This window comes from Phyllopteryx taeniolatus, chromosome 22 (genome assembly GCF_024500385.1).
Source record: "Phyllopteryx taeniolatus isolate TA_2022b chromosome 22, UOR_Ptae_1.2, whole genome shotgun sequence".
Lineage (NCBI taxonomy): Eukaryota > Metazoa > Chordata > Actinopteri > Syngnathiformes > Syngnathidae > Phyllopteryx > Phyllopteryx taeniolatus.
In genome coordinates, this window is record NC_084523.1 from 14,186 (window position 1) to 28,334 (window position 14,149).

Below are 14,149 nucleotides of genomic sequence, written 5' to 3' on the forward strand. Positions count from 1 at the left end.
CGCCTGCTGTACACGTTTTCTATTTCGACTCATAACTTCACATAGGATGCTTTCCCAGTAAAATCTCTTGCTATTTAGAGTAGAACTCTCCCCTTTGTACGAGTTACAGGCAGTGGTTTGAATCCCAAAGCTTTGGTTGGAGTTTTACACACATTTGCAGTTTTTTATTGCTGAAAAACGCTTCCCAGCGCCTGCTGTACACATTTTCTATTTTGACTCATAACTTCACAAAGGATGCTTTCCCAGTAAAATCTCTTGCTATTTACAGTAGAACTCTCCCCTTTATACTAGTTACAGGCAGTGGTTTGTATCCCAAAGCTTTGGTTTGGGTTTTACACACATTTGCAGTTTTTTATTGCTTAAAAACGCTTCCCAGCGCCTGCTGTACACTTTTTTTTCATTTTGACTCATAACTTCACAAAAGATGCTTTCCCACTACAATCTCTTGCTATTTAGACTAGAACTCTCCCCTTTATACTAGTTACAGGCAGTGGTTTGAATCCCAAAGCTTTGGTTGGAGTTTTACACACATTTGCAGTTTTTTATTGCTTAAAAACGCTTCCCAGCGCCTGCTGTACACGTTTTCTATTTTGACTCATAACTTCACAAAGGATGCTTTCCCAGTAAAATCTCTTGCTATTTAGAGTAGAACTCTCCCCTTTATACTAGTTACAGGCAGTGGTTTGAATCCCAAAGCTTTGGTTGGAGTTTTACACACATTTGCAGTTTTTTATTGCTTAAAAACGCTTCCCAGCGCCTGCTGTTCACTTTTTTTTCATTTTGACTCATAACTTCACAAAGGATGCTTTCCCAGTAAAATCTCTTGCTATTTATTGTAGAACTCTCCCCTTGATACTAATTTCAGGCAGTGGTTTGAATCCCAAAGCTTTGGTTGGAGTTTTACACACATTTGCAGTTTTTTATTGCTTAAAAACGCTTCCCAGCGCTTGTGTACACGTTTTCTATTTTGCCTCATAACTTCACAAAGGATGCTTTCCCAGTAAAATCTCTTGCTATTTAGAGTAGAACTATCCCCTTTATACTAGTTACAGGCAGTGGTTTGAATCCCAAAGCTTTGGTTGGAGTTTTACACACATTTGCAGTTTTTTATTGCTGAAAAACGCTTCCCAGCGCCTGCTGTACACATTTTCTATTTTGACTCATAACTTCACAAAGGATGCTTTCCCAGTAAAATCTCTTGCTATTTAGAGTAGAACTCTCCCCTTTATACTAGTTACAGGCAGTGGTTTGTATCCCAAAGCTTTGGTTTGAGTTTTACACACATTTGCAGTTTTTTATTGCTTAAAAACGCTTCCCAGCGCCTGCTGTACACTTTTTTTTCATTTTGACTCATAACTTCACAAAAGATTCTTTCCCAGTACAATCTCTTGCTATTTAGACTAGAACTCTCCCCTTTATATTAGTTGCAGGCAGTGGTTTGAATCCCAAAGCTTTGGTTGGAGTTTTACACACATTTGCAGTTTTTTATTGCTTAAAAACGCTTCCCAGCGCCTGCTGTACACGTTTTCTATTTTGACTCATAACTTCACAAAGGATGCTTTCCCAGTAAAATCTCTTGCTATTTAGAGTAGAACACTCCCCTTTGTACGAATTACAGGCAGTGGTTTGAATCCCAAAGCTTTGGTTGGAGTTTTACACACATTTGCAGTTTTTTATTGCTTAAAAATGCTTCCCAGCGTTAAATATAAAGAAGTTAAATATAATTAGGCTTGTGAATTAATTAATTGCTTGTATGACTTACAATTATGTTGGTTTAGGCAGAGGGGAATAAGCAAAACAAACAAAAGAAAAACAATTCAAAATAATAATTTTTTAAAAGTTTCCCCCCAAAATATATATATATTTTTTTTAAATAATTCCCCCACAATTTATTTCCAAGAAGAAAAAAAATTATTTTGGAAAACAAAATTTAAATCAAATCAGGTTTTTCATTTTTGTTAAAAATAAAGCTAAAAACCCAAAATGATTTCAATTAAACAGGCAATTAACTAATACCTCCACTCATAAAATAATCTGTTGGATTATGGGTTTAAATAAATTTACGCGGTGTAGGGAACATCTGCGAATGGAAGGTGGTGTTATCGATTTAGCAATGTAGCGTATATTGGTTTGGATAAAAACTTAATTAATTTAGGAGAAAAGTGTTAAAATCAAATTGTTTTATCTTGATAAGGGGCACCACATCTCTTTTTAGATATGTAAAACTTCAGGATACAGTGACGAAAAACCTCTGTCTCGTAATCTAAAGGTTGCTACAGGAATTAGATAAGAGTTCTTGATAACCAGAGGTCTTTTGTCGAATCCAAACGCACAAATGATACAGGTAGTGTATCTTTATAGAACATTTTATGAAATCTAACAGGGGAATCTACAGGGGAACAATGCAGGGAAAAGCAAAACAAAGGACAGACAAACATTGGTAGAACGTGGCTGAACTTTTGACGTGACGGTTAAGATCATCGCCTGCCACCATGGGGGACCTAGGTTCAAGACCCTGACTGGACCATCTGCCAACATCTCCCGGACTCACGGCTGTGGTGTCCTTGAGCAAGACACTGATACCCCGAAATGCTCCCCGGGCGCTTGAGTTGCCCCCTGCTCCAGTGTGTTCCACTAACATGTGTATTGTTCACTGTGATAGGTTAAATGCAGAGAACAAATTTCATGTGCATGCATGCATGTTCATGACAATAAAAGGTGAATCTATTCTATTCTATTAATTTAAACCCCAATATGCACTAATCTGTACTTTAGTAGACCGCAAATTGGATTTACGTTGTGTGGAACACAATTTAGGTAGGCTGGTTGATCTCCCGAATGTTTGGCCGGTCCGGTCCGTACTGGGTACAGGTGGATTTGATGGAAAAAGAGGAAGAGAGAAAAAAAAAAAAAAGCAATAAAAAGAGTTACAAACGCAGGGCGACTGAAGCCCGTGGGTGTCGCTCGGATTAGACATGCACCGCCCGTTTCCCTCCAACGGAGCTTTGCCCGTAAACTGCCCCGGCACACGAAAGGGTAGCTTGGGGCGCTGGCAGGATGCCCTGCGGCGGGAAAAGATCTGATGTGTCCTGGTCACCTTGTGGTGAGAGGTGGGGCTTCCTGGCTGAGCCAGTCTTCGGCAAGGTGGTCGAGGGAGCAAGTGTCCGTGCCAAAGGGGGAGAAACCAGTTTCCAGCGTTGCACTGTCACGCACACCCTGTTTAATCGATGCAAGGAGTGTTTCAATTTTAAGTAGTGGCTAATAAAACTTGCTGTTTGTTTGTATAATGTTTCTGCGTTCGTTTTGAGATAAACACAAGCATATTCGGGTTGGCAAACAAATTTAGCCAGCAGACATTCATATTAGGAGAACTACAATCACTAGTGACATTGGTGTGGTGGTAGGCACTGGGAGCATTCATGCAAAGTCCCACAACATTCAAATTTGGTGAAGCTATGTTTGCAGTAACTCTCAATCGCTGGGTGCAGTGACTCCCCACCACCTGTGGGTGTCGCTCCTGTCACATCCATTGTCCCAGAGGTCTTAAATTGCATTTCAAAGGACAAATGGTCCTTCGAACTTTTACCTTGGTATGCGGAACCAGCGGCTTTTCAAACTTTTTGGGTCGGTATCTTGAGACCTGCACATAGGGGGTTTCCTGATGACTGGGAGCCCAGGTTTCTGGGGTAGCTGTTAATTAATTTAAAGTCCAGGTGAAAAGTCAGGATTCCTGGTCTCTGCTTTTGATTAGCTCTTTCAGACTGGCTGGTAGTTAATTTAGCGTCCGTGTCAGACAAATCAGGCATCCCCCTGACCATCTGTCTCGGCGGGGAGTGGAGACAGGGATGCAGTCCCAGTCCCAGATTGCGGGTCATGGTCCCATCTGGCGTGAGCATGTCCGTTACAGCAATGTAGCGCCTTCCGCTGGTAAACCTTGTTGTAATCTTACGTTGTAAATCTCAAAATTTATTAAAAATACCAGGCATAAAGCTTTAAAGGTACAATCGCGGTGGTATTTAAGCAAAACGAGTGAAAACGGGAACATTTAAATTAATAAAAGCAATCGATTGCGGGTAGAGGTGACAGCTTAGCGGCTACACTAGTTAGCTGGTATCGCAAGGGGGGTTTGGTTGCTACGACCAAGGATGAATGCAATGTCTTCGCACGCGTTCTGTAATATCTGGCTAGTCAGCTATCAGCTTCCAGTCAGTCAGTCTGCCAGAAGTTGCATAATGGCATTAACGTCCACAAGCTTTGACTATATTATTTAGTCACCCGAAGTATTCACAACGGTTCAATGCCACCAAGAAGGGAACCAAAGTGGCGACGTCACAATGATGTCATGTCTTCCCCAAAACGAAGACGGCGAATTACAGAAGCCTTAAGTCTAGCGACCAAATGGCGTTCCACTCAGGAGCCTCATGGTTTCAACACAAAGCAAAAATGACGACCATCACGGACGTCACGTGTTTTCCCAAACATGAAGAGCGAACACTTTAGCCCGGAGCTCGACTAACGCATAATAGGGATTCCCTGTATAGAATACATTTAACTGCCAGTGACTTCCCAAATCTATTCACGCAGCGAAGCTCAAAATAAAATTCCTCAAAACCACAACAGGCATATACTGTAACTAGTCCGGTCAACTACTCCGGAAGCTATCACAGGGGACAGGGTATCGCATAAACACCCAGTATTCATGGCCCGTTCTGCGGTCCTTGAAGGCCTTTTTAAGAAAGAAAGAAATCTTCCCACAGTTCAAAGCATGCAGCGCATAAAACACGAGTATCCAAATAGCATTTTAAAATGCAACAAACTCACTCCAGTTTTACTGAGAGGGCTAATCTTAGTTTCTCAACTTCACAAGTGCTTGGAACTCTGTTTTGCCATGGTAACAAAGTGACGCTCGCACACAGACAGACTACGGTTGATCCTGCCACATTCAAGATGGTGGCTACGCTGCCTAGATTTATTGTAAAATATAGTGAATTTTGTGTTTGAGTTTAACGAAACTTGATATCGGCCTCACACAGGCAGCAACATTCTGTAGCGTATATTGGTTTTGGATAAAAACGTAATTCATTTTGGACAAAGAATACGCTGGAAGTTAACGCTTGCATTACTTCGATTTACGTTCTCTATGTCTCATAATCTGAAGGTTGGTACAGGACTGAAGTACAAGTCCTCGATTTCAGCAGTTTTACTATTAGACTCAAACACACACAAAGCATGACAGGAAGTGGAAGTTTATAGAAAATTTTATTGAATCTAAAAGGGAAAACTACAAGGAAACAATGCCGAGGGCTTGACTACAAAGGGTACAGATAAACATTCGTAAAGCAGGTCGAACTTGTGATGTAGGTGGGAAATGAGAATGTACTGGTTGCAATGCGAGGCTGGGAATTTCTATGACCGTTATTATAATATAATTATGCACCAATTTGCACCTAGGAACAGCATGCTGCACTTACTTTGCGTAGAACAGAATTTAGACAGGCTGGTTGGCCTTCCAGATGGCTGGGCCAGGTCGCCAGCCAGGTGTATTTGACGAAAAAGGCAGGAAGAAAAAAAAGGCAAAAACTAAGAAAAAGCAAGGGTAGGGTGGCCGAAGTGCCTTAGTGACAGTGTTCATCACGGGCTCAGAGAAGACTTGCGTCGCACTTCCTTCTGGACGGATCTTTTATTCGCAAGCGACCACGGGGCGCGGCAGAGTGCTTCTGCCCTCCACGAAGATTGAGTGCGTCTCTGTGGTTCCCTGGCTGTGCGCCAGTTTCTTCGCTAGATTGGAAAAACGAGAGTGACCGAGATTAGTAAAGGGGCTTCGGCCTTTGATGCATAGGAGAGCGAGAGGGGCTGGCCCAGGGACCAAAAGGGAGCCTGTTAGTATTAGTTTTCATCCCAGGATTATTTGTGGTTTTAAACCAGTGGAAATAAAAGATTAATTATTGGATCTAAGATAGAGAAATCGGGTCCCAGCTTTGCATTGTCACGCACACACCCTGGTTAATCTATGCAATGAGTGTGTCAATTTTATATGGTGGCTGAGACCACTTAATATTTGTGATGTGACATTTGTGTTGTGTGAGGTGAAACATCTCATCTGATTGTTTTTGTTTTTTGTATTTTTTTGTCCTGTTCGGATGTTAGGTCAAGCAGAATGGAAAATCTGTATCCCTTTTATACCAGAACAGTTTTACTGTGTCACAGTGGAGTTTTTAAGCTTCCGCTGTGGTATTATAATTGAGGTTTATTGAGAATCAGACTTGATCAGTCGAACAGAACAACGTTTCTCGAAGGGAGAGAGAAACAAAGACAAAAGACAAAGAACTAATTGTAAACAGGAGGAGAGAAGTAAATCATTACATTATCTACAACAATGAAACATTAAATATGAGTGTTGCATGGAGCTGTAGTGCTACACCCTGTGAGGGAAGGACAGGGCAAGATAGAACAGGAGAAGAAGCATGCAGGACAAGGGTCGTGAACCCGGCTGTACAACTGAAGTGTGGTGGCATTAATTATGTAAATTATAAAAGTCTACAGGACGAGACTATAAGTGAGGGGATACACAAGCGATTTCCATATTCATTAGTTATTTGTTGAAGTAAGTGCGTGAACCCACACCCAGTGAAAGAGTCCTAGGGGTGTGTGCCTGCGGATACATGCAAGTAAATTGATACCGTTTTACATGCACAAAGACTGACAGAAGTGTCCTGTAATTGCTGTGGCCGCACCGCGGGGGCTGAGGGCCCCACCCAATCAATCAAGGGGCGGGATCCGGCCCAGGGGTCCACCCAAGAGCCAGACGCACCCCCCAAATCGCAGGGCCTGCGATGCAGCCAGTCCCCGCCCAGCCGAGGGCGGGAGAATATCCCTTGTTTGTTGGAAAGGAGGGTGGATAGGGGCACCCGACAAGGGAACGATACGGGGGGGACCCAAGAAGCAGCCGCGAGCCATGAGAGGTCAGCCCCAATACTAAGTAGTTATCCAGCCCGGGGGGCCTGGCCTCGGGAGCACCGCCATGCAAGTAAGTGAGACCCACCTCCCCCCCTGTTACTATGACTTCCAGGTCCCCCCCCCCACCCCCCACCACGACCCATCGACCCCCAGAGATAGGTGTATGTGGTGCATTAAAACATGGGAAGTTTGTGCGATGCATTTAAAATCCAGGGGGGCAGGCAGGGTGGAGGGGCAGGGCACACGGACCGGGAAACACCACAGACGTGCTGAAACCCAATCAGACACCCGACCCTCCCGATCCCATACCAGTCCCCCAGGAACCCTTTGATATGTGTATGTGCCCAGATGTGATTAGTGAGAAATATATACAGTGAATTGTGTGAGTGTGTGCTAAGTGAGTGATTAAGACGCATGGAACCCGCAGGTCGGGCCCATTAGGCCGGACAACCACCGACGAAGAGGGCCATCCCACCCAGACCCGCAGCACCAACCCCCCCAAACTAGGCAGGGAAAAGAACCCCACAGCAGGCCCCACAGCCCACAGGGACCACCTATCACCCCCAAGGGAAGAGGAAGAGGAAGAGGCGACCGCAGCGGGACGCAAGGAACGGAGAGAAGAGGAGGAAACAGGCCCGAGTAGCACCCAGGCAGGTGCCAGCCCGCACCGCCCCAGCACCCACAGAACATGGGCCATCACACCACCATTACTCCCCAGGAGGTCACCTCAGTGGTTCCCCCCCACCCCTGAGATCAGGAAGGAGTGAAAAAAAGTCCCGCCCCCACAGACTCCGGAACACAGGGACAAGAGGAGAAGTTCCCCACAGCATGCGTCTTTTCACCATGCAAACCGATCTAAAATGTGTGAAAATAAAAAGAAATAGAATAATAAAACAACAACCTCGACAACAAAGAATATAGAATTCCATTGTTTACTTTCACACTTATGAAAATACTCTTGCTATTGTCAAATGTCAGATGGCACCCTACTCAGGTAAAGGAATCAAGAGTCTAGATTTAGCATGTTGATGAAAGGTGACCAGCTATCTACATATATGTGTAATTGATTTTTTCGTTCTGCTGATATTTTTTCTAACGCAATATATTCTATGATGAGATTTAGTCACTGATTGATGTTAATAGCTTGTTTGTTTTTCCAGTTTAATAGAACTGTTTTCTTAGCAGTAGCTACGCGACAAGTAATAATTGTGAATATTTACTAGGGAGGTCAATTATGCTTCGGTCGCCAAGTATGCACAACCTTGGGGAAAGTGGAATCCTGCAGTTTAAACTATACGAGAGTTTTGTATAACTGAAGACCAAAAGCATTGAATTGGTATACATTCCCATATAGCATGAAAATAGGTGTCTGGGGTATTTTTGGTGCGTTGCACGCATATAGTAGATGGAGAGAAGCCCATTTTATGCAGTGTACTGAGTAAAGTGTGTTCTATGGAGCACTTTATATTGTATAAGATGTAGATTTGTGTTTGTGTTTTGTGCTACATTGTGGGCCTGGCGGGTTGATGGGGGGCATCTCGCTCTCCTGGGGGTTGGGGTGTGGTGGTGGTGGGACGTGTGGAGCGGCGTGGGAGGGCTGTGCGTTGGGTCCATACGGCCTCCTACGGTTGGCCGGTTTTCGTGGCGCCTCGGTGGGGCCGGTGGACCACCCTAGATCTCTCAGTGTGGGAGGTGTCCCGTCCACCGGGCCGCTCTCAGGTGGACTATTGGGGCTGACCCCGCCTCTTGATTAAGTGTGATTGGGGCTGATGGGGTAGGATCCTCAGCCCCCACAATTCAGCCACAGGAATTACAGGACCCTTCTGATGGTTATTGTGCATGCAAAACGGTGTCAATTCACGTGCAGGTGTCCGCAGACACACAGGCCTGGGACTTATTTGCTGGGTGTGGGGCCACTCACTCATTGCGACAAATAACATAACTATGTGAATTTCTTGTGTATCCCCTCACTTACACTCTGGTTCTATAGATTTACATAGCCCCTCCCACCACACTTCAATTGTAAAGCCAGGTCCATGACCCCCGTCCTGGATGCTTCCCCTCCTGTCCTTTTGTCCAGTCCTTCCCTCACAAGGTGTAGCACTACTGACCCATACAACACTTGAATCCAATGTGTCATTTTACTAGGTATACAGTATAATGCTTTCCTGTCTTCATCTTGTTTACAGCTAGTGCTTTGTCTTTTTTTGTCTTTGACTATATTACTTAGTTACCTTTTCACTCTTTCCTTTCTGTTTTTTCTGTCACTACCCTTTAAAAACTTTGCTCTGTTCGACTGAACGACTGAAATTCTCAAATATCCATCAGAATACAAAGAAACCACAGTGTCATCTTAAAAAGTCCACGGTGACACTAAAACTTCCAGCATAAATGGGATACAGATCCTCCTTTCGGCTTGACCTAGCAGCCAAACAGAACAAAAAAAAAAAAGATGGCGGCCACTCTGCACATCGCTCCAATCTGGTACATGCACAACCTACTTCCGCATTCGGCAAACCAGGAACTATCACTTACTCCTCGCTTGGGTGAATGGGGAAGGGGACCGTTTCAAAGCACATGTAGGAACATTGACATCGTCTTTTTTTTTTTTAAACACAAGATGTCACCACAGAGCCATCAAACATGACAGAAGACAGTGTTTAGGCATTGTTCGTGTTTACGTCTCTTATTATATTTGTATCAATAAATGATATACATGTATTTAACTTTTGTCCGAAAAGACCAGCTGTAAAGAAAACTATTTTAGCAAGCTTGGCTTCAAACAATCATGTCATCGATCCAAATTATGCTTGTTAGCATAGCACACACAGAAGGTGAACTATTCCGTGTTCCACGTTGGTCATGTGACGTTCGGCATATTGTGGATTCGCTCTCTAAACCCAGCCTCCATCTAGTGATATAAGATATCTAGGCCTACACCCATTGAGATCCACTTCGTTTCCTCTTGGCTTCTCCCGTTAGGTGTCGCCACAGCGCGTCAAGGTAGGTGCATGCTTGCTAGCGCAAGATGAATTGAAGGCTCACACTTGTCATTTAAAATGAATAAGTAGCGGGCCAGCGTCAAAACAGGTATGTGGTGGCCACTGGCAAGACAACAGCGTACTAGCCTGCCTGTTACATGCATATGTGGTGCGTATGTACGGACGGTGTGCTTGATAATAGGGTGTCCTATCTAGAAGAAGTAGTCAATTATGTTGCAACAGGCAGCCAATCATATTGCAGCAGGTCACTTTTAACTCAAATAGAATTTATCATGATTGAGACAGCGTCACAGGGCTCTCTCTCTCTCTTTCTCGTGCAGGAAGAGGAGATTGCAGTGGAAAAAAAGGCGACTTTTAACCACTAAAACACGGTCTCGCGAAAAAGCGACTGACATTTTTAATTGCACAAACTGAGAAAAAGGTTGCATATGAGACCAATTTGGTTGCAGTCTCGAGCCCTGTTATACAGAGATAAAATCAAAGATTGTGGCCACAGCACAATCTCAAATTAAGCTATTCATCCTACTGTATGTATATTGATTGCAGCAAAAGACAAGATCAAAACCAACAATATGCTATACTACCAGTTCTCACCAGCCCTATGATATGAGTTCAGAATTTCTGTCGGGTTGATTGAATTATTTAGAGAATTATTTTCATCAAATTATTTTTATTAAAGTTTATCATCCATCAAATAGAACATTTAAATTGGAAATCAAAAATACAGAGACAAACTTTACATACATGGCGGTAACTTTATTATCCAGTATTTGAAGAATGCAATCATTAACTATTACATCGCTGTCATCGGGCCAAAACCACTTAGGTCCAAATTTGGTCAATTTCACATTTTTTTCACAAATCGATACCATTGGTCAGTCCCCACGTGTGTTATTTTTACTTTAATTACTATTATTTTTCTTTAAGTTTTATTTTAATTATTTACCAATCTAATGTGTTGAAAATGTCTTGCTAACTTTGACGATGCAATGTTAATGGCTCAACATGCCATTTCTTTTGTTTCCTGAAAAGTGATCATTTTGGAGATGCAAAGTTTCTGCCCAACGCCAGCAATATTTGATATTTAGTTCATCATAAAAAAATACAAATTGAAGTATATACTGCTCATTAAAGGTCTTCATTAACAGCGTCATGCTCCTGCTCGGGAAGTTCCAACTTCTCACACTGTCTTAGCTTGAAGGTTAAATGTTGAGCAATTTCATTCGGATCAGTGTATAGCGAAGCAGGAACACTCTGAAAGAAAGGGGGGGGGGGGGGGGGTGAAATCGGTGTTATGACATACCATTGTTTAAAACATTATAATAAACATGTTCTACATTGGAAAGATTTATTTCCAGCCTCAGTGAACATTATTTGATCTTTTGATTAATTTAGAAGAATAAGCGGTATGGAAATGGATGGATGGATTATTTAGAGTTGATTTTAGAAAGAAAATTCAAAAAGACAAATTAAGGGTACAGTGGAAGCACTAAAGGGGACATGCTGCGCATTGTACGAAACATGCAATGGACACTGTAGTTAAATGACGGGGTGTCAGTGTTTCATTGAGCATGACAGTAGTCAACATTTTGAGGAAGTCTAATCACTTCTCAGTCTGTCTTCACATTGCGTGAGGTGGCTGTAGAGATTCTTCCAAAATGTTCGCATGTAAAATAATAATTCATAATTCATTCAGTAATAATTCAGTATCTTTAAATACGAAAGTCAGTTTTGAAAACTGGATGTTTGAATGAATATGATTACATGGTAAAACATTTTAAGGCTCGATGTTTGTTTGTAAAGCAGAACTTTAAAGTTTATTCTAAAGCTGACTGGGAGCCAGTGTAGGGAATTTAGAATTGGAGTAATATGTTCTGACCTCTTTGTTCTTGTCAGAACCCGAACTGCAGCGTTCTGAATGAGCTGCAGCTCTTTAATGCTCTTTTGGGGGAGTCCAGTCAAAAGACGATTACAATAGTCAAGTCTACTGAGATAAAAGCATGGATGAGCTTCTCCTGGTCTGCTTGGCACAGGCAAGCCTTCACTCTGGATATGTTCTTCAGCTGGTAGAAGGCTGTTTTAGTTATTGATTTGATATGACTACTGAAAGGTCGGAATCTATCAGCACACAAAGGTTTCGGACTTGGTCCTTGGGTTTTTTTGTTTGTTTGTTTGTTTGTTTAAACAGAGTGACTGCAGGTATCTATTAACAGCAAACCTCTTTTCTTTACTGCCAAAAACTTACCTCGGTTTTGTTATGGTTTAATTGAAGGAAGTTTTGATTCATCCAGGTATTTATTTGTTTTAGACAGTGACACAACACCTCAATTGTGGTCATCAAATATAACTGTGTGTCATCTGCATAGCTATGATAGTCAACATTAAGGTGGTCCGGTGCCCGTGCCCCTCTCTCTGGGACTGGTCGGGGCGCTTCGGTTGGGCAGGGGACCTCCCTGGGTTCTGGGGGGTGGGTGGCGTCCCCCTGCTTGTGTCCACTGCTGGACAGGCTCGCTGGCTCCCCCCCCCTTTGTGGTTGGAGGCGATGACTCAGTAGCCCCACCCCACAAATTTTCAATGACGCAGCCCCGGCTGTACGCTATGGTCAAAACATGCCCAAAAACTCCTGAAACTATTCACACACATCAAACTGCTGAATAATTCAATGTTTAACGTTTATTGTGTAATTTTTAAACATGCCTCAGTAGCGGCCCTTACAATTATATGAAGCATCAGCCCGGCTTGCATGTTTGACCTAGGTCTAAATTGGGAGGCATATGTAGCAGCCCAAGACCTACAAAAAGTCTCTGGGAGCCATGCCCTAAACCCAACAGTAACTCCGCCATTTTGAATTTAACTTTACATTTTGTCTTCAACTACTCACATTTTGTCACCCTGTGATCACAAACCTTAATGTATATTGTTGACATTTCATGTGATAGACCAACATATACTATAGTATAGTGGTGTAACGAACACGCCCTATGAAGCACACTTGTCAACGGCAACCCCCAAGAAGGAATAACCTTTTTCATTCCTGCCTTCTCACCCTCAATGAGCCAGTCTGTTTGCACTAGGACAAGAAACCTGGTTTTCTCATCAACTAGGCCATAAACTAGTCATCAACCCTCCCCCAGCCATTCTTGCTGGTTTCTCCAACAAATACTTTTTTCTGCGAACTGATAGACTGACCAAAAATTTGGGAAACTGGATTGACCTCCTGGAGAGCATTGATGTTGCACTCGCCCATGTTCTGGACGTGATGGGGCGGTGCCAGCTGGCGCGAGCCTTGGTCCTCCGCTCTGGCTACTGGTGGGGGGGAGGTGTGCCCCCCTGTCGCTCGTTCCTGGCATCCCGCTGCGGTTGCCGCCTCCTCCTCTTCTTGTGGGGGGGGTTCCCCTGCGGGCAGTGGGGCCGGCTGTGGGGTTTTCATCCCTGCCTGGTCTCTAGGGTGGGTCCACCTCCCACACTCGTGGGCAGGTAGTGGGTGCTGGCTGGAATATGGGGGGGATTATCGGGGTCGGTGCTATGGGGCTGCGTAGGGCGGCCCTCTCGGTCCGTGGTTGTCCTGCCTGATGGGCACGACCTGCAGGAGCCATGTCTCTTAATCACTCACTTTGCACACACTCACTGTAAATATTTATTTCACTTGTCAGATCTGGGCACACACACATATTAGGGGTTTCCTGAGGGGCTGGTGTGGGGTTGGGAGAGTGCGGGTGCGACCGGATTTCAGTATGTCAGAGTTGTTTCCCGGTCTCCGCCCTGCCTTCCCCCAAGGATTTTAATGCATTACACACACTCATCTCCCTTTCTTTTAATGCACCACATACACCCATCTCTGGGGTACGGTGGGTCTTGGGTGGGGGGGATTTGGCTATTTACATTGCCACTCCCACCACACTTCAGTTGTACAGCCGGGTTCATGACCCATGTCCTGCATGCTGCCTCTCCTGTTCCTGTCCTGTCTCATCTTGTCCTCTCCTTCCCTCACAGGGTGTAGCACTACTGCCCCATACAACACTCATATCTAATGTGTCATTGTTCTAGATATATAATGATTTACTTTCCTCACGTTGTTTAGAGTTAGTGCTTTGTCCTTTGTCTTCTTTTCTCACTCCCCTCTAGAAACCTTGTTCTGTTGGACTGATTGATTCTCAATAAATATCCATTATAATACTAAGAAACCACAG

General features: G+C 43.7%; 1 protein-coding gene across 1 annotated transcript in view; it reads right to left on the reverse strand.

The window, feature by feature from the left end:
• Nucleotides 1-10,694: 10,694 nt before the first annotated feature.
• Nucleotides 10,695-14,149, reverse strand: part of tiprl (TIP41, TOR signaling pathway regulator-like (S. cerevisiae)) — a 35,617-nt gene continuing 32,162 nt past the window's right edge. Inside the window, exon 7 of the mRNA XM_061762164.1 lies at nucleotides 10,695-11,213. Coding sequence (XP_061618148.1) covers nucleotides 11,088-11,213 — 126 coding nt within the window. The 3' untranslated portion in view covers nucleotides 10,695-11,087. The remainder of the gene's footprint in view (nucleotides 11,214-14,149) is intronic.